The sequence below is a fragment of the Desmodus rotundus genome, chromosome 8 (assembly GCF_022682495.2).
Source record: "Desmodus rotundus isolate HL8 chromosome 8, HLdesRot8A.1, whole genome shotgun sequence".
Lineage (NCBI taxonomy): Eukaryota > Metazoa > Chordata > Mammalia > Chiroptera > Phyllostomidae > Desmodus > Desmodus rotundus.
Window position 1 is genome coordinate 123,398,808 of NC_071394.1, and position 23,231 is coordinate 123,422,038.

The 23,231-nt window shown below is 49.6% G+C and overlaps 1 protein-coding gene across 3 annotated transcripts in view; it reads right to left on the reverse strand.

Moving 5' to 3' along the window:
• Positions 1–15,005: 15,005 nt before the first annotated feature.
• TRANK1 (tetratricopeptide repeat and ankyrin repeat containing 1) overlaps positions 15,006–23,231 on the reverse strand; it is a 94,203-nt gene continuing 85,977 nt past the window's right edge. For all 3 annotated transcript variants that reach the window (XM_053929721.2, XM_024565922.4, XM_045199857.3), the window contains 3 exons: positions 18,675–21,718; positions 17,718–17,816; positions 15,006–16,578 (listed from right to left, as the gene is read on the reverse strand). In XM_053929721.2, coding sequence (XP_053785696.1) covers positions 16,478–16,578; positions 17,718–17,816; positions 18,675–21,718 — 3,244 coding nt within the window. In that variant the 3' untranslated portion in view covers positions 15,006–16,477. The remainder of the gene's footprint in view (positions 16,579–17,717; positions 17,817–18,674; positions 21,719–23,231) is intronic.

The window sequence follows — 23,231 nt, forward strand, 5'->3', positions numbered from 1 at the left end:
GACAGGCTGGGGTGAGAACATCAGGGCCAGGCATCCCAGTCCACCCCAGGGCAGCTCCGATGATTAACACTGCAGAACACCTGTATTTTGCCATGTATAATGTGCATTTTTTTGCCCAAATTTTTGAGCGAAAAATAAGAATACATATTATGCATGAGTAATACTAATTCTGTATCTACATAAATATTTTCAATTCTTTTATTTATGCTTATGCATTAAAAGTATAACTCTAGAAAGCAATAATGATTCCGTATGCAAAATAATTCCTGGAATATGATCATTGGTTTTGTTTCTAAATAAATTTTTTTTAATTGGATTAAAAAATTAAAAGGAAAGATTTTTTCCCTGAATGTTTGGGCCAAAAATGTGCGTGTGCTATACACACGGGAGTGCATTATACGTGGTTGAGATATGGTAGTTTTGTATCCTGATTGTGATGGCGTTATACAATCACCTACTTCTGTCAAAAGTCACAGGACTGTACACCTGAGGAGGGCGGATTTTGCCACACATAAACCATACACGTCATGAGAGGCGGGAGAGGAAAGGCCGTGTGTTCTTTCCGGGGAGCAGGTTGCCTGCAAGGAGAGCTTCGTTTGCTACTATGGACCCAATGACGCTGAGCTACAGACATTCTCTTACTTAAAAGGGACCAATAAAGAGAAGACCAAGCCCAGCAACAAAACTTGAAATTAGCAATTGAAAGTAAAAGCAATGTGAGCGATGTTTGTTTAGTATACCAGACACCCTGCAAGTGTACCTTGTATGATGCCTCAGACTGAGCTGACATTTAATAAATGCTAGTTTTCCGCCCTGAGACTCTTTTATCAGCTGTGCAGAAGACAGCAGCACCGCGGACGTCAGAAAACAAAAGAAGAAAGAAAAATAGCAGAGAACTTGAAGGAAACACCCTTGGAGACAAAGGTAAGAATACTCTTAGCACAGCTTTACTGCCTCACACAAATCTAAAGTGCGGTTTCTTGCCAAATGAAAGACGAGCGGGCAACTCTGAAATATGAGGTAATTCTCATACAAACTGTATGATGAACACAGAGAATCCACCACAGTGTCCCTGCGCTCCCACCTGAAATCCGTCAGTGAAAGGAGTGGTTTCCTGAACAAAAACATCACAGAATCGGCTATTAGAATAAATCACAGAGTTCATCCTGGTTTTCAGAGACGTAACAAAAATCGACATGGGGAGGAGGGATGGAGAGTTTCTGTTTATGGCTCTAGAGCTTCAGTTCACAAAATGAAAAGAGTTCTGGAAATGGATGGTGCTGATGGTTGTATATCATGAGTGCATTTAGTATCATTGAACTATATACACTTAAAATGGTTAATATAGGACATTTTATATTACGTGTATTTTACCACATTTTAAAAATTGAAGAAAAAGTCTATAGCAATTTAACTATTTTTGGAAAATCATTTGGCAATATCTACTAAAAGTGACTATATGCAAACCCTATTCTACTCCTTGATGTATAGAAATATGTATATACGTTCACCAAAAGGTGTGGCCAAAAATTTCTGCAAGCCATACTATTCATCGTAGCCCATAAACTACAACGTACCCAAATGCCCATCAGTCGGAGAATGCATTAAATAAATGGGCATACTTTCACACAGCGAAGTACTACACATTAACAAGAGTGAGTGATTACAACCACAAGCAACAATATGTATGAATCTCACAAACCCGCCATGGAATAAAAGAAGCCGGATGCAGAAGAGTACACACTGTCTGATTCCATTTATACAAAGGGTGAGTGAAACAAAACTGATATAGGAAGTTAGAAGTCAGGGCAGTAGTTATACCTGCAGCCTCAGGTCCCTACATCACCTGCCTTGTTTCCTAGAGGGATCCTTCTGGATCAGTCTGGGAGTCTGCTTCTCCCTCAGGGGGGACTCAATACCATGGTGGCAAGAGTCATCTCATGCTAGGGTCACCTTGGGTGGTCTCAAGGGGCAAAGGAGTGATAGGCAGCCCCTGAGCTGTGAGGGACAGGGCAGGCCGTGTATCCAGCTGTCAGGAAACTAATTTGGGACCTGGGAGTCCACAGGAGCAGGCAATGAGGAAATGGAGATGCACTTTTATTATCAAGTGACAAATAACTGCATTGGATCAGGAAACTTTAGTCTGAAAAGATGGTTCCTGGAAGGAGAAGAGACAGAGGCTGGGCACACAGCAGGATCCTTTCTTGGTGTGCCTTCCTGATATGGTTTGATGATTTTATTTTGCTGTGTTTACATGTCACTCCCTGACTATATTAACTGTCCCCAGCTGTAATCTCCCATGACATGGGGACCACTTCTCCCTCACTGCTCGGGCCCTGCTCAGCACCCCTTGTTAACAAGGCGGTCTGGAAGTGGGGAAGCACGGGAGGGAGCCCCAACTCAGCCAAGCCAGGCTCTTCCAATGGCTTGGTCTCAGTTTCTTCCTCTTTAGTTCCGTCATCCTCATCGTCGTCATCATCCAGCACTTTCTATGTACCAGGCACTATTCTAAGCACTTTATATATGCGCATGTGTTTTAACTCAATCCTCACAACCACACTAGAAGGAGGTACCAGTGCCACCCCATTTTACCCCTGAGGAACCAGAAGCACGAAGAGGCTGCAGTACAGTAGCTAACTTGCCTAGACTCACGTAGCTACTTAGTAGTGAAGTCTGAATGTGGACTCAGGCAGCCTGGCCTCCAAGTCCACACTCTCAGCAAATAGGTTCGATCTTATTGGAAACACCGATGACTACGTAATGCCACGGAGAAGGATTCTGAAACCACGTCTGGACCCAGGAGGAAAAGTGTCGTAATGGACGGGCAAGGTCTGCAGCGGCCGCGTCTATGCTGTTTTTTACCATCACGTGAGGGAACAAAAAAGACTCCATCCTTAACCAGACTGTAGTCAGGCTCCTCTGAGCCCTCTTTTCAACCAGGCCTTGACATTGACCCTCATCCTGTCTTTGGCCTGCCTAGTCCAGTCTCAACACAAATCCTGGAAAGCCAGGTTAGCAAGACTCCCTCCCACCTTGCTCTCTGCCCACGTTCCTTGTCCCCGGCCACTGATGTACAAGTTCTTGCTCCACCTTCAGTGTGAATCCTGATAAGTCAGTTTAACAAAATCCCCCTACATTTCATGTCTCCTTTGAGTGATTTTCTGTCCACTGACTCCATGACTCTGCTTGTCGGCCATGAATCCTCACTTGTCCTTGTTATATTCCAAGTTTGGCCTCATCTCTCTCCCCTGTTCCAGAGCCCCTATTGTCATAGGCTTGAATAACATCTTTCTCACCATTTCAACACGTGTCAGAATGATCTGTTATGTAACGATGATCTTCAGGGCGATATCTCAGGTGGTGAAGGCTTTTCAGCCCGAAGGACCAGCCCGTGCTGAGGAACGAAGTGCTGTGGACGGGAAGGCCATCAGGAAAATGGGAGATGACAGGAAGAGCCTTGTCACAGGTACTTTGGTTTGTGCTGAGAACACACAGAGACCTGTAAATAGACCCGAGCTTTATTTCAGAAAAAATCCCTTGGTGGTTACGGAAAAGAGAGGTTGGACTAACAAGAGTAAGGAATACAGGTGTGCGAGGTAAAGGCCAAGGGGAAGGACCCAAGGGATCGGGACTAGGAGAAGACACACTGAAGGCACTTTGAGGGTAGACCCAAAGGACTGGGTGACAGACTATGGAATGCGAGGGGCCGTGTGGACTTTCCAGGAAACACGACCGGAACAACATGATTCGCAAGCGAAATCACTGTCATTAACCTTGCTGCAAGGAGGAAGAGTGCCACTGTGACTATTGTCAAAGTGTCTCAGCAGGACGTCGGGAGCAGTATCTATAGGGTTTGGGTCTGGGGTCAAGTGGTTTAAGACACGTCTTCAAGGTGGATCACAGTCAGTGGCATTTGTAAGGCGACTATAATTTTTGTAGAAGGGGCTTAATTCTCCCTTTTGAAAATAAGGGAAGAGACTTCTCCCCTCTCTTTCTCTTTCACAATTCCTTTGTTCTTTTCAAATATATTTTTTTCATATATATAAGTACATAAAGATATAGATACTTTATGATGTTTTCATATATATAACATTGTTATCTTTGTATGTTTCATATATTTATATTATCTTTATATTTTTCATATATATATAAACATATATATGAAAAATATATATGTTTATATATCTTTATCTTTATAATGGCTACATAAGCCTCTGGCTGGTCTCACAACTCAGGAATGCGTCCTCAAAACCCTGGGAGCCGTCTTTTTGAAATGCGAATGTCCAAGGGGGTAGCACCCCGCCTCCTCATTCCTGTGGGAGGGTAAGTTCAATGGATATCTTGCTCCAATTTGCAAAACTGTCTCCCGTTGTAAATATTTGAGAAGTGCCTTTCCCGCAATAAAGCCACCACAAGGAGCCTCCCCAGTGACTGTGCTGGTCAGGACAAATTCCTGTAACCAAGGGTGCTGCCAAGTCTCCTTTCTTGAGGACTAGTCATCACATACCTGGGAAACAGGTATGTCATGGGAGGTAGCTGCTGGGCTGTAAAACAGGGTGCGATTTCTTTCTGTCTTTGCAGTGGCTCATGGGATGGCCTGTGCTGATTTACTCAGTCACATCCTGCATACAATAATGGACGTGTTTTCTTTTTCTACTACCTTTGTGGCGAGGACTTCTGTGTCAGAAGAAGATTCTGTTTTTAATCTAGTTCCCCAACACACTATAGTTTAGGATTGATGTTGTAGCAGAGAAAAGAAAAAATCCTTCTCTACGCTAAGCATCCTAGGTTCTCCCTGGGGCCATGTCAACGAGACGGACCAGAGACAAATTAACAAGAGAAAAGCACACAGATATATTCGAAAAGCACAGGCATCTCTCATACACCTGGGAGCACTCGGTGATGAGTATGTCAAAGGGATGGTTAGACTTGGGCTTAGATAGCATCCTGAAAAAAGAATAATACATTTCTAGAGAAGGGACAGAACAAAGGAATGAAACTTGAGTCTCTAGGGGCAGCCAATTGTGGGAGGCAAATGTAGGAAGAAGCTGAGTGTAGATAAAGCTTCCTTGGTAAGGTTTGTTATGTAAATTCCTTTGGTGTCCTCTCGGGATAGGACCTAGGATCTAGTCCTAGGATCCTAGGGATCCAGGGATCTAGTGGATCTAGCATTGACTCCAATGATTAACTTTCATTTTTTTCTGGTTCGGAGGGGCAGGCGCTGTTCTAGGTGCTAAAGAGGCAGGGGTGAATAAAACAGACAAAATTCCAGCTCTCCAGGAACTTACATTCCAGTGGGAGAAGACAGACAGTAAAGAAAACAAATACGTGAGATAATGTCTAATGGTGGTAAATCCCCTGAAGTGAATAAAACAGAAAGCCGTGACAGAAAGTGCCCAAGGAGTTAAGAAAGGTGAGCCTCTCCATTGCTTCTGGCCTAGCATGGGTCTTGGCAACTGAAGGCTATAGTCCTCATCTTCCAGGGGAAGAAGAGAAACACCTTGGAGAGCGGGGGTGGATCCCTCTGTCATTTCATCAGATTGTTGTCATCTGAGCACTGTTGCCAAGCAACCCAGACAAGCCCCAGGCAAACCTGGCAGAGAGCTTGGAACTCAGGTAAGCCAAGACTGGTCTCATTCAGAGCACCTTGGTGTCTGGACGGTCTCGCCCACTAGGTCCTTGAAGGAGAGAGAGGGAAGAAGCCCTTGTGAGGGGCAGAGCCGACAGTCCTAACCCTTGGTGCACCGAAAAAGACAAGACTGAAACATCTTTTCAAAAAGAACAGTGTCGACAGCAACAACACTTAGCATGAGACCAAGCAAATCTGGTTCCAGAAACATGGTTCCATGTCTGCCTTGTTTACGCCCACACTCCAGCTCACTGCCCCTCGCACAGTTTGATTATGATGTGTCGAGGCGTGATTTTTCATTTTTCAGCTGTCCTTTTCAACCCCCAAATTTCTATTTGTTCCCTTCATATAATTTCTATCACTTGATCGACATTCTCCACCTTGTGAGATGTTGTTCTCCTGGTTTCATTTAGTCCTCTGGCCCTGGGACACTAGGGCAGTGTCCTTATAATGTGTACAGTGGCCTTGAATGTGAAAGCCTGAGAGAGGAGGCGAGGGTATGTGAACTTAACTGGCTGTTCAGGAAGGAGAATTTACCAGCTTCCAGCCAGGGCCTTGGAACTGGATCAGGACAGTCGTTGTCAAACCCACAATGCACAAGGCCACAGTCGCTGTGGTCTTCCGGACTTCAGTCTACAGGGTGTGTGCTAAGGAGCAGCCAGAGGCGGAGGTTCTGGCGGCATTTGCTGAAAACGCTTACAGGCTAACAGGCAAAGGTCTGAGTTGCTGCTGCCTGAGATGTGACATAGCAGCTGGAGAGAACAACAGACCAGCCTAAAACTTTGGGAGGAAAGGCTGGGGGGGAGGGGTCAGAGAAGGGATGTATCAATTATTATTAATTATTGGGATTGAAAATCCATTGAGGTGTTCTAGTTACTATGGCTGTATAGCAAACTACCCTAAAACATGGTGGCTTAAAACGACAGCATTTATTTTGCTTACAGGTCTACAATTTGACTAGGTCTCGGTGAGCACAGCCTGTCTCTACTGCATTTGGCATCGTGGAGAGCAAGGACTAGAAGCTAAAATCATCTGGAGGCTTGCTCGCTCACAGGTCTAGTGGCTGATGCAAAAGAAAAAATGATTTGCGCAGGGTATGGAGAAGGTGCTGTGACTGACTGAATGTGTCAATAGTGGTTTGCAAAGTTTCTTGGTGCTATTGACATTTTGGCCAAACAATTCTTTGTGGTGGGGCTGTCCTATGCATTGGAAGATGTTTAGCAGCACCCCTGGCCTCTACCCACTAGAAGCCAATAGCAGGAGATACACATATTTTGCCATGCATAACATGCAATTTTTTGCCCAAATTTTTGAGAGAAATATAAGGATGCGCATTATACATGGGGTATAAGGATTACATACCATGGGTATAGTAATCCCATATAATAATCTCATGGGCACAAAAACGTGGATGCACATTATACATGGAAAAATCCAGTAGCAGACATACTCAAAATATCCGAAGTTATTGATGGAAATGGAAAATGAGTCTTTTATTTTATGGAAAAAATCATATGGACTCTTTGGCCAACCCAATAAAATGAGGTTATTAGAATGGGCCCTAATCCAATATGACTGGTGTCCTTATAAGAAGAGGAACTAGGACACAGAGACACAGAGAGAGGGAAGACCGTGTGAAGACACAGGGTGAAGGGCCATCTAAGAGCCGAGAGGTCTCAGGAAAAAACAAACTGCCAACCCCTTGATCTTGGACTTCCAGCCTCCAGCACTGTGAGAAAGCACATTTCCGTCGCTGAAGCCCCTCAGCTGGCAGTACAGGCTTACCTTGGAGATACGGCGGGTTTGGTTCCAGATCACCACAATAAGCGAGTATGGCAATAAAGCAATTGTAATCTTTTTTCTGGTGGAGGGTCTTGCCTTCAATTTATTAAAAACACCAACACCTGTGAAGCACAACACGCTGACCAAAAATATCATTTGTTACAGTGGGCTGACCAAGAATATCGTTTTTGACCAAATATATCGGGCTATCGTTAGTGGGGTGTGGGCCCTCGTCAGGAAGGTCTCGGTTCTCTCCTGAAGCCAAATAGGCAGTCCCCTCCCCACGCACACAGCATCCCCAGGCCCTCCCTGCCTGACCCACCCGCACACACCCACTCCACCAGTGCAGGATGAGAAAGGGATTTGTACACCCTTTTAGGCTGCAGGTTCCCACTTTATTTTTTAAAAATATCTCCTGGAAGAAGGGTAGACAAAACAGTGCTAGTTCCTTAGCAAAGACACCTTCTCAAACATATTTGCGGATTGCGGTTCCCTTGGACTAAAATGTCATGACTTAATTCCACCTGGACATCCCCGCGGCAGCCTGTGCATTGTTTTCCTTGGGATCAAATGCAAAGAAGAAACAGGAGGGATGAGAAATTCAGCCACTTGCACCCTCTTCCCCATGCCCCAACCCGCTACACACACTCGTATACACACACAGGCATGTGCGCACGCACTCTCACAGATTCTGGCCCCGGGCTGTGTCCTACCTCCTCACAAGCTGTGCCCTCGGGGCCCAGGCCGCGTCCTCCAGCACCGACCACCTGACAGCCCAGCACCTGCAGCATCTGTGTCTCTTCTAACAGGATTACTGCTGCTTTGCAAATGTTGTTCGGAAGCCCTTGACAGGAGAAAGATTAGAGTTCTTCTAGGAAAGTACTGTCAGGCCTCCCTGAAAACGCTAACCTCACTTGGGTTCCTAAGGGCTGAGTTTTGATGAGCCCAGAGAACTGATGATCGAAGTAAGCAAACCTGCAGTTGGTTCCCAGGCTCAGGTGTTTGGCATCAGGCATGAAAACTCCAGGACAGCAGACCGCATCCTCTACCTTTCGTCCTCGGGGTCCGACACCTCACAGCCCCAGTGGAAGGAATCGACTTTTTTTCCCAAGCTCTGACACAGAAGCTCTGAGTAAAGTTGAGAAAGTCACCACCCTGGTCTGTTCTGTCTCCTTCCTTGTGAAATCAGGAACTTGCCACTCGAGGGACCCTTTCTCTTCCTTGGGTGTGGCCCAGCTCTGTATTGTCCCAGGGGTCCCACCCGTGGGCTGACATGACCCAGGACATGGTGGGGAAGAGTCCCTGATGCTGGGTTTACCATTGGAGCTCTCAGCCAGAAAAGGGGACTTTGTGCTCAGTGACGAAAAACATGCTCCCACCTCCTTCCCGCAGCCGAATTAGCACCTGCAAGGCTGGCAATCGACACAGCCAAAGGACTCCAGGGAACTCTCAAAATCACAGAGACAGGAAGTAAAACGATGGTGGCCAGGAGCTGAGGAGGGGACACACAGGGGCTGTCCAATGGGTACAGAGTTTCTGTTTTGTAAGATAAAAAGTTCCGGAGGTTGGTTGCACAACAACGTGAATGTACTCACTACTGAGCTATGTGTGCCAAAACGGTCAAGGGAGTAAACTGTATGTTAGGTGTATTTTACCACCATTAAAAATAACCATAAACCAAGGAGTGGGAACGCCAAGTCCAAAGGCGAGTCCATGTTTTCATTTGAATAGGTGTTGGCGGATGTGTCCACCAGAAGGGCTGTGAGGTGTGACTCCCACTGCAGCGTGAGCGTGCCCTTCTCCCAGCCCAGGCATGGTCCACCCAGCCCCGGTCGTGACTTGGAGATGACAAATGGGGACTGATAGAGGGCGGACATGGACACTCAGCTTGCCCAGCACCTGCAGAGCCCCAAGGGTGGCCACAAGGAAACTTCGGTTGCAGGCGTAGGTCTCCGTGGACGCCGCCTCTGGAAGCTCCCGAGTTAGTCCTGCCCTCATCCCCCTTCCCACTCCTTACCCTTAAAATGCTGACACCAAATATCATAGACTGGCCTACATATTTCCCTGAAACAGCTGTCCTGCAGAATCACTAAAACTTGGGTTAAAAATAGTCTCGGTCTCTGAAAGAACAAAGCCCTCCTAGAAATGCCCCCACCTCCATAAAGGTCACCCAAAAGCTGATCCAGCTTTGTGCCCAGGGCTCATCATTGCTGGTGACCACCCCTCCCCGCCTTGAAATCTGGACACTTTCTTGGTCCACCTATGGAAGAGAGGCAGCGGGAGGGAGAGTAATGATATCACAGCCAAGCGACAAGCTTGTGTCTCTATTTCCACTTTATCAACCTCCAAACGGCCTCAGAGACGGGGTCTCCCCCGATTGTCCACTTCTGAACACCCCCCACCAACACCTACGTCCAGACTGCATTGTTTGTTTAGTCTCTTCATTGTGTTTTGTTTCTTTAATTTTACAAAATATTTTCAGTAACAGTTGGCATTCAGTATTATATTAGTTTCAGGGGAATAACACGGTGGTTAGACATTTAGCTAATGTACAAAGTGATCCCCCAATAAGTCTAGTACCCTTCTGACGCCGTACATAGTTATTGCAATAGTATTGGCTATATTCCCTCTCCTGTACTTTACTTCCCAGTGACCGGTTTTGTAACTGCCAATTTGCCCATTTTAATCCCATCCTCTTTTCTACCCATTCTTCCAATCCCCTCCCATCAGGTACCCATCAAAATAGTCTCTGAATCTATAAGTTTGTTTCTATTTTTGTTTGTTCATTTATTTTGTTCTTCAGAGACTTTAAATAATGTCTCTGAATTCCCAGGATGAGAAGCTAAATTTTAATCTTACGGCTCATTTCAAAAAAACTGCGATGAAAGTACTGTTTCCCGAGGGCAACCCCTCCCACAAAAAGATCCTATTGGGTTTTCAGGGCACACTGCTGAGGAGGGTAAGACCGTGTGTTATAAGCAGAGAACACAGAATTCTGACCTGGGTTAGCATTCTGCAGCACCAGGAGACGGGTTTCTAAACACCCCACCTGGAGAGCACCGGCTGCCTTGCTGACGGCTTCTCCCTCCCCCTTAGCGAGCAGGGAGATACATTTTCCTGGGCGGGAGGTAGGAGGGAGGGAGGATCAGCTGTCTGCTGTTATGGGCAGACCCGTTTCTCAGCTGGGGGAGGGAATGCCAGTCCATGGGGTTAAACAGGGAGGGTCCCCATGAGTCCCGAACCTCTGAGCTCTGTGGAGCTTGCTGGGTGGGGAGATGGCTCTTCATGCCGCCCACTTGGCCTTGCGCTCTACAGCCAGAACCTCTGAAACCTAGAGGGACAGGATCCAAAGCGAGTCGCAATCGCTTAGGAAAGATATTCGTGGCAGCAGGGAGAGCAGTTACCCACTGCCTCGGTTTACCCATCCTCTGGATCATAAACTTAAGGATTGCCCCAGGGACCCAGGTTTCTGGCAATTACATGGAATTGATCAGGAACACAGTCAAGTCATCCCAGCCCCCAGATCAGCCTGCTGGAGAAGGCCGGGGAGGGAGAGTGTGCGCACTACGTTAGAAGCATTGGGATGGTTATCGTGGCTGGAGAAACCGTGAGTGCTGGAATCCCGTCCTGCAAGAACCCTGAAGGAGACAGATGCAAAGGGACAAATGACCAAGAAAAGTGGCACAATACTGTGTTGTTAGCTAAATACTGTGCCCCAAACCTGCAAAGACAGTACATTTCCACAGCCCCCTCTGGCTCACATTCCAATACCCAGGACCGCCCCCAACAACTCAAATACCCCTGAGCCCCTTCCCTGTTCAGGAACTGAGCCCAAGGGGTGGCCAAGGGTGGCTCTTTGGGGAGGAGGGGGTACAGGTATAGAATGAGCTTGCACGTGAGGCTGGACTGTCCACACCCAAGCAACGGAAGTCCTTCACGGTGCAAGATAAAGTGAAGGGTGGGTGGGAAGAGAAGGGGTGGGGGAGAGGTCTCTTATTGTATTCACTCCCCACAAATGTGAGGGGCAGACGTGCCCTTTATGTGGCAGCTGGCAGTGGTAGCTGCCAGGGTCCCAGAGGAACCAGCCCCAGGAGCTGAGTGGAGAGAACCCTGCAACACTGGTCAGAGTAACTCCGCCTGCTGGCTGCCCTGGCAACCAGGTCTCCAGGGCTGGCAAAGCCCTGCACAGCCAGCTAGCCGTCAGGGTAGGGAGGGCAGGTGGTCAAGATAGCAAATGGTTGGTTCCAGGGATGGGCTCTGGGATCCCTCAGGGGACTGGGGTGCAGACTGTGGAATAACAGGGAGCTCTGCTCGTTGACCTCAGGCAAACCCCTCCCTTTACACATGTATAGATTAGCATGTACACATGTATGATCAGCATTCCATATTTTAGACAGCTGTAAGACTCCACAGATGCAACATGTCAAATAGTACCTGACACGTAGTAGGCCTTTAGTTCAGTTATCTATTGCTGTGTAACAACCTCCCCCCACCAAAAAAAAAAAACTTAGTAGCTTAAAACAATAATGCTTTCTTTATCCATTCTCCTGATTCTTGGCGACCAGAAATTTGGGCTCACCAGGTCTCAGCCGGTGGTGGCATCAGATAGGGTCACAGACTTGGCTTCATGGAGGGGGCACCAAAGGTTCCATTCCTGTGAATGGCACCTGCATAGCTTCTCTGCGTGGCCTCTCCACCTGGCTGGCTTGGGCTTGTCCACAGCAGGGTGAAGGGTATCACAGGACAGCTGCATTCCCCCAAAGAAAAGTCGAAGCTGCCAGGCCTCTTGGAGGCCAGGCGCAGAATCGGACAGTGTCACTTCTGCCACCATCTGCTGTTGACCTCAGCGTGTGAGTCCTCAGTGGAAAGAGTGCTGGCCAGAACACCCAGGTGCAGAACACTCAGCCCCGACCCAGACTGGCCCTGCCCCCCAGAGGAGGAAACAGCCATTAGACCTCAGTTTCCCCTCCAGCAACTGGGTGAGGTGCTGAGGTGCCAGTGCAGAGTGGGGCGGGAGAAGGAGTGTGCTGTCAGCTCTCATGTCAGTGTCCTTCCTTCTTTCCTTCCTTCCTTCCTTCTTTCCTTCCTTCCTTCCTTCTTTCCTTCCTCCAGTCAGTGAAAGACTGGAGTCTCATCCCCAGAGAGAATTTGAAAAGAATGAGGGCTCTTGGCTAAGAACAGTCAGGACAGCACATATCAGTGATAGTCGGGGGAGGGAGGGAAGGAAGAGCCCCCGGAGGTGCCAGGCCCCATCCCATTCCCAGCAGGCCTCCAGGGACCCAAAAGGCAGAATGGTGCACAGCAGCTACAAAGAAGAGGAATAAATGTCTGAGAACAGTCAGGAAACGGTGGTTCTTCACGATGGGCTTTAGGAGATGAACTAGCCCTGAAAGTCCACTCCCTTGCCTGGAGAAACAGACAGCAGGCATGCACATGCTTATCCCGCAGCTGGACCCATGGGGGGACCGGGAAGGCAAGCTGACAGGGTGATCAGGACGGAGCCCCTACGCGGGGAAACCCCCAGCACAGAAAAGCATTCTAACACAGCAGGCTCAACTACTGTCTTTTGAACGGCCTGCTTACTGGGGTGGCCCCTGGCTGGTGTCAGGGAACCTGGATTTTGGGAGGGTTCCTGCAATTCCCAGGACCAGTAACTAGCTCGCAGCGCCCCAGCAGTTCTTGCAAACAGTGTGGCCTCTGCTGAATACCTGCTGTGCACCTGAGGTTCTGGGACTTCCATATCCCACGTCGGGCTGGCCAAAAAGGCCATTTAGTTTTTTCTGTGAAATAAAAGACTTTTTTTTTCATTTTCACCAATAGCTTTATTGATTTGGATATTTTGAGTATGTCAACTATCTCCTATGTGATATAATGTTGATTGTTTTCAATTAATGTTGCGATTTGATCACTATCAACTTCCACTGGTCTACCCAACCATGGAGCATCATCCAGCGAGAAATCTCCAGCACAAAACATCACAAACCACTTCTCACTCGTTTGGTCAGTCACAGCGCCTTCTCCATGCATGGCACAAATCCTTTTTTTTGCATTGCAGTTGCGTTTTTACCTTTCTTGAAAGAATAAAGCATAACATGCCAAAAAGGTGTGTATTTTCTCCCACCTTCAATTCTAAAATGGCTGCACAAAAAAATCACCGATTGTGATAAGTATTTTTTTAAGTGCACACTGATAGACAGCTGTCACCATACGATCTAACAAACGTGTATCGAATGAAGTTAAAGACAGCTAAGCACCACTAGAGCCATCCTCCGGAAAAAGCCAAGTTAACTTCTCGGCCAACCCAGTGTATGTGCGGCAGAACGTGCCTGTGGACCAGCACCCAGTAAAAGCCCTGAGCTCTGGGGCTCCAGCAAGTTTCCTGATTGGCAGCACTGACACATGTGGTCACGCTTGTTGCCAGGGACTCAAGCACATCCTGTGTGACTCCACTGGGAAAGGACCCTTGGAAGCCTGCACCCGGGACCCTCCGGACCTCGCCCACACGCCCTTCCCATTGTGAGTGCTGTGTGATGTGCTTTCGCTGCGATCAACCAGAACCACGAGCAAAGCTCTGTGCCGAGTCCTGTGAACCCTCCTTGTGAATTATGGAACCTGAGGGTGGTCTTTGGGATCCCTGACACACACCCCCACCCTGGACTTCCAGGCAAGGCCTAGGACACCAAAGCGCCTGCTGCTGGGCTGGGCCTCAGGAGTCAGGCTGTGGGCCGGAGTTACCGATTCTGCTGCTAAATCTCACTCTCCTCCCCCAGGCTCCTCACCACACTCTGAGGGCCCTTATGAGTTGAGGACATGGATTCCTGGGAGCAATGCTCACGAGGCAGTTCTTTCAGACAGTGCTGATCTAGAGAGTAGCGGGATTGTCTTCCCTAGTCCTGGGCCCCTGGACCAGAGGACACGTGGCTTTCTTAGACCCGGCTGTCCTGCTCGCCCAGCACCGAGCAGGCACTGACATCACACAGCCAAGACCCGAGGGTGTTCGAACCCATGGCAACAGCCTGCAGGGCCGCTCTGCTGCAGGGCTGGGAGAAGGCGTAGACCGTTCATGTCCCACAAGGGTAAACGGAGGCCCGGCCGGGTTATGTAAACGCTGCTGCTACCTCCCCATGCGATCCACATTTCCACCGCGCTGCCTTTCCCTGTCTCCATCTCTCCCCCACACCAGATCACGAGCCCCCGAGGGTGGTGCTGCATTTAGGCACAGGGAGTGTTGACGGATGTGACTCACCCCGGGTTACCCGGCTCATGGGGGGCAGGATGAGGATTAGACACCAGGTCCCTTGCCTCCCAGGACAAGGGTCTTGTTAGGGGGCAGTCCCCATAGACGGCTGTGACAAAACTGTACAGTCCACACAGCACATGCTCAGGAGCATCCAGGTGGGAAAGAGCCCCTGTGACCAGCTCCAAGGCCCGGGCTGTGCTTCTCCCAGTCCCCGCCTTAACTTCAGGGGCCCAGCAAGCTCCGTCCCAGTCAACATCCACCCACTGACCAGAAAGACCCGCCCCCCAAGACTCATACTCCTTTACTCTCTGAGTGGAGCCTGGAAATAAACAAATGGACAGCGGCATGTAAGAGAAATGATTTAACTTTATAAAAATGTGATCGTATAGCAAGATTTGGTTGGGGTTTTTTTTCCTGTTTCTTTTTTTCTGGCAAGTGAAGTTCATTAAAAAAAAACCTGGAGTAAAAACTGGAAACATAACTAATAAAAATTAGAAACAAACATTTCAAGGAAATAGAGCCATCTAGAAAGACAGTGAAAACAAGGAGCAGCAAAAGCAGCAGCAACATGGGGGGAAAGTGGGTTCTGTCGTGATCACAGACAATGGAGGGCCGGGGGGAATCTGACCTTTCACCTGGGGTGCACCAAGGGGCTGAGAAAACAAGGGGCGGTAATCTCGAAAGAGGCAGGAAGGCTTCCCAGAGGGGATGCCATTGATGGCTGTGGGCCCGGTGGGGCGGGGGCAGAAGGCAGCAGCCTCCTGCAGACAGACCCAGCCCTTCCCTCCTCTCAGGCGCCTACCAGCCCCAGGCAGTGATTCACAGCCCTGTCCCTACAGATTGGCACTGAACGACTGGTTCCTCCTCTGTCCACTTGTCCCTAGCCTGCACCACTGCAGGTCCCTGCCCCACCGTGGTGAGCTCAACAGGAGAAAACTCTTCCAAACATCAACCTAAGCCAGGAGGACAAACTTGCCAGGGAGGACTGAGAAGACTAGACGTACAAAGCTACAAACAAAACACTTTTGGAAACGTCTGTACCATAGCCAAGGCAGAGTTAGGACCACCTTGGCGAGGCAGGCTGGGAAGCCCCCAGCAATGTTCCCCAGCCTGTCCTCCTAGGGGGAAGGTCCTGCAGCTGACCCCCCAAGGGACACTGGGCAGAGGGGGGTTCTTGACTACATTCTGAGGTAGTCTAACCGTGACTGGCACAGGATGAGGGTGGCAGTGGGGGTGGGGGGAAGGAGGGCAGAAAAGTCGCCACAGAGAGAAGAGTCTAATGTATGTAATGAAACAAACTATGCTACAAGTAGGCTCAGAGATGACCAGAGTGTGGCTGGGGGTCAGGGGTGGCCGGCGGCAGGACCCACACAGTCCCAGGCACACACAACTCTTGGTGCAGCCGTGCAGAAGGAGATGAGTGAACCCGAGGAGGGGTCTCCTGGCCCGGGGCGGCGCTGCCTCTGTGGTGAGGGGCATGCCTCCTACTGACGCAGGTCATGAAGGTTTCGGGCCAGAGAACTTGGGGGCTTTGGGGTGAGGAGCCCCAAGGTCCCCCACGGTGATGACTGCTCTCATCTGACGAGTGTAGGGGAACTGATACCGCTGGACTTGAACTGGGAAAGCACGAGAGGGCCCTGCTCTGAGGGGCGGCAGCTCCTCAGCCACCATGGAAAGAGAAGGAACAAGAAGCAAAGCGAAGAGGTCGGTAGGCTGCCCTGCGTTTTCATGCCAATCGACATTCTTTCCTCCTCTGCCCCAGCACTCAGGATGCGGAGTCAGGACGGAATGTTCTGAAGGTTCAGGCGGCGGCAGCTGTGTGGACCTTAGTATTTCCTTTGCTTTCCACATTTCCGCGGACGACTTCTGGGGCGGAGCTCAAAGAAGTCCTCAACCTCATTTTCATAGTCGTCTTCCTGACCGATACCTGTTTGACAAGCGAACAAACAAACAAAAAACAAAAAGAGAAACACGTGCAAAATGGTGATTTTTCCCCCCACTCCAACGCAAAATACAACATCCTAGTGAAACCAAATGGCTCTGTGATTGTTATTTTAAATTAAAGGGGAAAAGGCCTTCCTTCCACCAGGGGCCAGAGAGTGAGGATTTTTCTCTGAGTACCGATGCTGCTCCCCGGGATGAGCCAAACCCAGAGTCGCCCTCTTCTCTTCTCTAGAATTAACTTCTCCTAAAGGCTGGCTCCTCTGGCCTTTTATTAGAGGCCCTTTAAAGGAAAGAAATCAAACAAATCGTAAACTCAACCACAGACCTAAGTTGATATATCAGTTACCTTCCTTTTGAAACAATAAAAAAAAATCGTAGTCCCGGATTTTTTATTGGCACAGACAGTTGTGCCAAGTCCCCTCCAATTTTCCCCAGCTCTGGGGTCGGGATTTTCCAGTGGCGTTTGGGTTAAAAGGACTCACAGGAGGGCAACCTGGGGTGAGCTAAATACTCAGAGTAAGGAGTGACATCGGGCAGGGAGGGGGCAGCAGCTGGAACGGACGAAAGAGAGGCCTTTCCAGATGAAACAGAACTTGGCAGGACAATCCCGTCATCAGGGAAACCCGAGTCACTCTGCACAAGCCTTTAACGCTCTGCAGGAAGATGCGTGCGAGTGGCCCCAGTGATTTTGTTTTGTTCACAAATTCGTTTGTTTTATATCCCCAAGCCCAGAACCATACTGATACATACCAAAACCTCAACAAATAATCATTAGCTTACATGCCACCCCGTTGGTCAGAAATGGGCTTTGCAATACTTGGTGTATCCTTGGGGGCCACTGTTTTGAGCACGAGCAGTGACTGAACATCACCGATAATAGCTCTTGGGTGGCAAAAGAGGTTTTATGCAAAAGCAACTAACCTGCGCCCAGAGTAACACCCTCCCAGCCCGATGCAGAAACTCGGGTACTGTGTGGTTATAATTTGTCCCAGGGCGATGCTCCGGGACAGGGGGCAGTCACTACTGATGGCACAGGCAGCCCCCCTTCGGACTGACCTGACAGTCAGCAGCACCGAGAACCATGGGACCCAGAGCATCGTCCCAGGATAAAGGACTCCTTACCGTCCTCCTTTAAGTGGAGTTCTGTTTTCTTCAGCCACTCCCTCGCCTCCTCGACTAAGGGGATCAAAAGGCTGACGAGCCTGGCCATCACCTCCTCCGCTGTGGGAACCAAAGAACAAGGGCTCTGAGCGAAGGGGCCGCCTTCGGGCCTCGAACACCCAGGACTAGAGCCAAAGCCCCCACCTCCCAAGACCTTGCCTCTGCGCTTCCCCTGAGGAGGATGCCGGGGTGAGGACCCAAAGCCGCCCTCTGCCCCCAGGAGCATAAACCACAATGAAATGCTAGCCTGACGCCATGCCTGTGTGTCTGCAAAGGCTGCCAATAGCAAGCCATTCGTGGAAGCTTTGTTCAAAGTGTCACTAAACCTTAAGCAGCAGTGTCTGAATTATAGAATGATTCTGAAATACACAATCTCACTAATTTTATCTGCGACATAACTTCTGCTGAGTGTCGCTAAGAACTCACTAATAAGGAAGTTGGGGGAAATCTGATTCAAAGTCCACGTTAGAATTCTTGGCATTAACGGCTCACACTGGGTATGGTTTAAGGACCCTCCTCAAAGGAAGAGACCAGCTATGCACCTCCAGATCTTACTACAGAGTGGGTGCTCAAGGAATGCTCGCTGAATGAATCAGAAGCTTGAAGAGTTTCCTCAAGACTTTAAACATTCTCCCTATCCCATCTCCACAGAACCAGTTAGCAAGCCCTTTTCTTGTCTATGCAGCCAGGGGAACCATCCTGGCCCAAGGTAGTCAGGACATCTTCATGGGGTAAGGATGGTCCAAACCATGGGGCTTTGCTCTGATTTGAGAACACACAGTCCTCACGTGTATTTCTGCAGATGCCAAGTTCTGTCGCCCCAAGGCAGACTTCAAAACACACAGGACTGACTCTGATGTGTGTTCTCAAGCCCAGGTTCTACCACTACCTGAGCCCCCACTTCCTAGGACCCCTTACCGCCAGCCCAGGCCTTCTGCCTGTAGAGGTCCTCCACCGCGTCCGACACCTTCCTGATGTTCTCCTGGACCTTCCTCTGCAGCATGTGGCTGTGCTCTTTGGGGCCCCGGTGATTGCGAATCCAGACACTCTGCTCAATGTCCTGCACCACCAGTCTGCCTTCAGCAATGGCCGGGTCCACCTTCTCATGGAAAAACTCGAAGTACTTCTGGTAGGCTGTTTGCTGCTTCTGGTGCCCTTCTAGGAGGACGTGCTGCTCATAAGACTCGCTGTTCCTCTCCTGATCTGCCTCGTCGTCCAGCTCAGCCCCAGAAAGGGCCACAGCCTCTGAAGCCTCTCCCTCAAAGGCTTCACTGGGGCTGAAATAGTTCTCAGGGCCTTGGGTGAACTTCACTCCACACAGGTCGCACTGGGTCCTGTCGACGTCGGCCTTTTTGAAGATCCCGGTCCCAGGCTCCCCGGTCTCCTCCCTGGAGCACCCCGCCTGGGCACTCACCCTTCTCCTCCAGCTGATGCACAGGGACACCACCAGGCATGCTCGCCTCAGCTTCCGCTGGATGGAAGCCTTCCGCTGCTTCTGGAACAGGATGGTGGCAAGGAGGTGGTCTCGGTCCTCTGAGGCCAGTTCCTCTGTCTCGTCCTGACCAAACTCACCCTCTGGGTCGGAAAAGTAGTCCACGGGGGCCACATAGAGCAGGCGGGTGAGTTTGACCTCCTCATGATAGAGGCCGTGGACCCCTTTGGTGTGCACGCCGTCCCACCGCCAGTGGCAGTCCATCAGGAACTCCTCATCCCGCTCGAAGAGCAGGTCCTGCAGCGCCTCAGCCACAGACTTCACGTCGGCCGCCACCAACACCCGCTTCACCACTTTCCGGAGCCTCTCGGGAACCTGGTCCGGGTACTCCATGCTCATGACCTGCAGCCTTGTCTCAATCCCCTGGAAGTGGCTGTACAGAAGAGGTTTGCAGAACGACAGCAGGACCTCCTCAGCATTCACCAGCATCACCAAGCACAGCACCAGGGTCCGCTCCGCCTCACCGGAGACCACATAGTCTATGTCTTCAAAGGCGTCGAGCAGGACATTGAAGTGCACATTCTCAGAGCCGCATAGCACCTTGACGAGGTAGGAGAGGTGGAACCGGAAATCCTGAATGGCTCTTGTCACATCCTTGGGCTTGTATTCCTGAATGATGGAGAACACGCCTCGGAGCTCCCTGTCCTTCTTGCTGAACAGAAACTCCCAGTAGTGCAAGAGCGCAATGTAGCTCTTGGGGAGGCACAGGATGGCGTTCTTCCGGAGGCGGGCCAGGACCACCCCGCAGTGCACGAACTGGAACTCCAAGAGGGCCACTGTGTTTCCAATGCTGGGGATGAGCGGTTCTTTGCACCTCTTGACAAGGACGTTCATGAAACGGAAAAAGAACCTCTTGAAGTTTTCTGGGTTCCTGTACACGTAGAACTGGTTGATGCAATTCTCCAGCAGCCGGATGAAGCACACGTGAGTCTTCTCAGTACACTCGTCATCCTTGTTGGGCGCCAGCATGCCGAATTTCCCTTCTGCTCCTTTCGCCCTGCTGACTCTCCCCCTGCCCCTTTCCTCTTTTTCAGACTCGAAAGCTTTGAGTTCCCTATGGTAGTTGTCTTCCTCCTGGTGCAGCAGCTTTTCAAACTCCTCCGGGTAGTTGGAAGAGAGCAGGAAAGCCTGCATGGCGCTCAGCCACAGGTCTGTCGACTCCCGGCGGCTCCGTGCCCTTTCGCTTTGAAACAGAAAAGAGATGTACTCTTTCAGAGCAAACCTGTAGAATCGGAAGGACTTGTAAATTGGTCTGAAGATTTCTTTGCATGCCACGGGGTTTTCCGACAACACTCGTTGATGGAAATGCTTAGGGAAGAGAACATTCAGGAAGGATTTGCAATGGCTATACACATCTGCAGACAAGATATTATCGATCCCTTCAAGTTCTTCAGCTGAGAGTTTAGGGAATACTTTCTTGGCTTCCAAAAGCAGCCCATTGATTGCGACCTGGTGCATTTTTGACTGAACCAGACTCTTGGCCTCACAACGCCGCAGGGGTCTGTGGTAATCTTCACAGTTTTCATCCTTGCATTTTAAGCCAATGATAAACCTCTTGCAGGTGCCCGGGTAGGTCTTCCCACGCAGGCTCTGCGTGATCTGGCACAGCCTGTTCAAGAGGTGTTTGTTTAGGGCTAATTTCACTTGGTTGGTCATTATCATGAAATGGTCTTTTGTCTTCTTCTCTCTCAAGTTCAAATCCAGGTCAATAAGAATTTTTAATATGGGTCCAGGGTCATTCTCAGCTATCTGGCAATACTTGGCATCCACTTGCGAAATCCCAAAAAACTCAAAGCAAGATTTGACCATATCCTTCTCAGCATTGTTGGTTACTCTTTCGAGGGCCTTGACCAAATTGAGGAGGATCACCAGGCCCCCGGAAGCCAGGGCCAGAACCTTCTGAGGGTCAGCCTCACATTGGTTGGTGGCTTCGTAGAGGGCTTCCACCACACCCGCCGAGTGGTTGAGAGCGTCAAACCTAACGAAGGCGTCCTTGAGCTTCTGAAAGTCTTTCAGGATCACCCCCAGCAGAAACTGGGCCTCGGCGATGCCAGATAGCTGACTGGTCTGATTGCAGAGTTCCAGGGCTTCTTCCAGAATGGCCTTGGTGTGTTCTATGTCCGAATCCCTGGCCACGTTGAGGCGGGCAGCCTCCAGCAGACATGAGGCCTGGAAGTTCTTGTCAGCGGTGAGCCGGGCAGCCTCCAGGAGGCAGCCGTGTTGCTTCATCAGCGAGGCAGCCTCTTCCCTCCGGCCTTCCCTGTTCAGCAGGTCGGCGGCTTCTGCTAGTCGCTTCCGAGACTTCAGGAACACCAGCTGGTCGTCTATGTCTATCTTTGAGAGGACGGCCATCATCTCCTTGATCTTATTTGCACTCAGGTACTTCGCTGCAGCCTCCAAGTAAAACTGACTGGCTGAATAGGAGAGCTTGGCTACGGGCAGGGTCTTGGCCCTTAGCATTTCTTCATACCTGCAATGACAGATGACCCAAATGATAACTCATCACCCCAACTGACAGAACATTTCCTCCAAAACACAGCACAGAGCAACTTAAATAAAATTCCCACATGTAGACATACATTTATGCAAAACAGGACCTCAACTTATGCAGCTTCTTTATAAATGCTTCACTTTGCAATGATAAAATGAATTCTTTATTCTCCAAAGAAACTGAGCATTAGAGTGTTTAATTAGGGAAATATAGCAAGAGTTGCAACCTAGGTAAGTGAGAGGGAAGATTGAAAGTCAGTCTTTAGGGCAAAAATGATGCATGGCCAAAACTGCCCTTGAAAAATAAAGCCCGTCAGCTTGCGTGAAGGCACGATCCCCCGTTTGGGCACACAGCCCTGTTTAGTTTGATATGTGCTCACTGAGAGAGGGTGCAGATGGGGGCCGCACGCGCCAGCGATCACATTATCTTCCTCTCATCAGCCAGCCCCTGCTGTCTGTCTTCGTCAGGGCTGTGTGGGGCTGAGTTCTCTGAGGCTAATGAAGCTCTGAAGGGCTCCCTTTTACGCTGCCCATCAAAGCTGGTACATATTCCACACTGCCAATTTTTAAGGCACTGGCATGATCCAATAAAACATGCTTACTTTTGATCTCCCCTAGGACAAAATCCTTCCTCGCGACCAGAGAAGCGCCCAGGGACCTCACAACGCCCCAGGTTACCCTACAAACAACAGGTTTCCTAGCGTCACAAGCCCCCTGGGAAGGGGTAGAAATGAAGAGGAAGGAAGGGGACACACTGCTCATGAGAGCACTGGCTGATGGGGTACGGAGTGTTTTTAGCAAGTGGAAGAAACCGCTGAGGTATTTTCTTTTCGAGTCTAAAACATCCTCAGTGTATTCTGAGGACGGCCATCGAGCAATTGACCTCCACACCCGGAGCACCCGATGTTCAACGGACTCTCAGGCACACCCAGCAAGAGGTTCCAACAACACTTAGATCTGCACTCCACCCATCACTAAAAACTCTGCTGCGTACCCGATAAAGCTGATAAAAATAAACAAGGTCATCAGAAGCTGGAAAAAGATGTTGCAGGGGGAAATCTCTGATTATTCAATGCTCTTCTGTGAAAGCGAGAACAGAAGGTTAAATAAATAGTTGAAAGTATAAAAAAAAAAAACCAACACTCCATCAGTTTTGTCTTATGAACTTACAAGGGAGTCGGCCTGGGCCATCAACACCACTGCACAGCACCCTGATAAGGGGGAACCCGACAAATGTCACAGCTGGCACCTGGTATGGACTGACAGGTCGTGTCCCCGCAAATTCCTGGGTGGAAGCCTGAATCCCCCGTGTGGTTGTATTTGGAGACAGGCCCTCCAAGCAACTAATTAAGATTGAATGAGGTCATAAGGGAGCAGTCCTGGTCTGATAGGACTCATGTCCTTACGGGAGCAGGTGCCACAGAGTGAGTGCACTCCCCCCGTCCCTCCCTCCATGGGTAAGCACCAAAGAAAAGGCACCTTAGGGCGGTGAG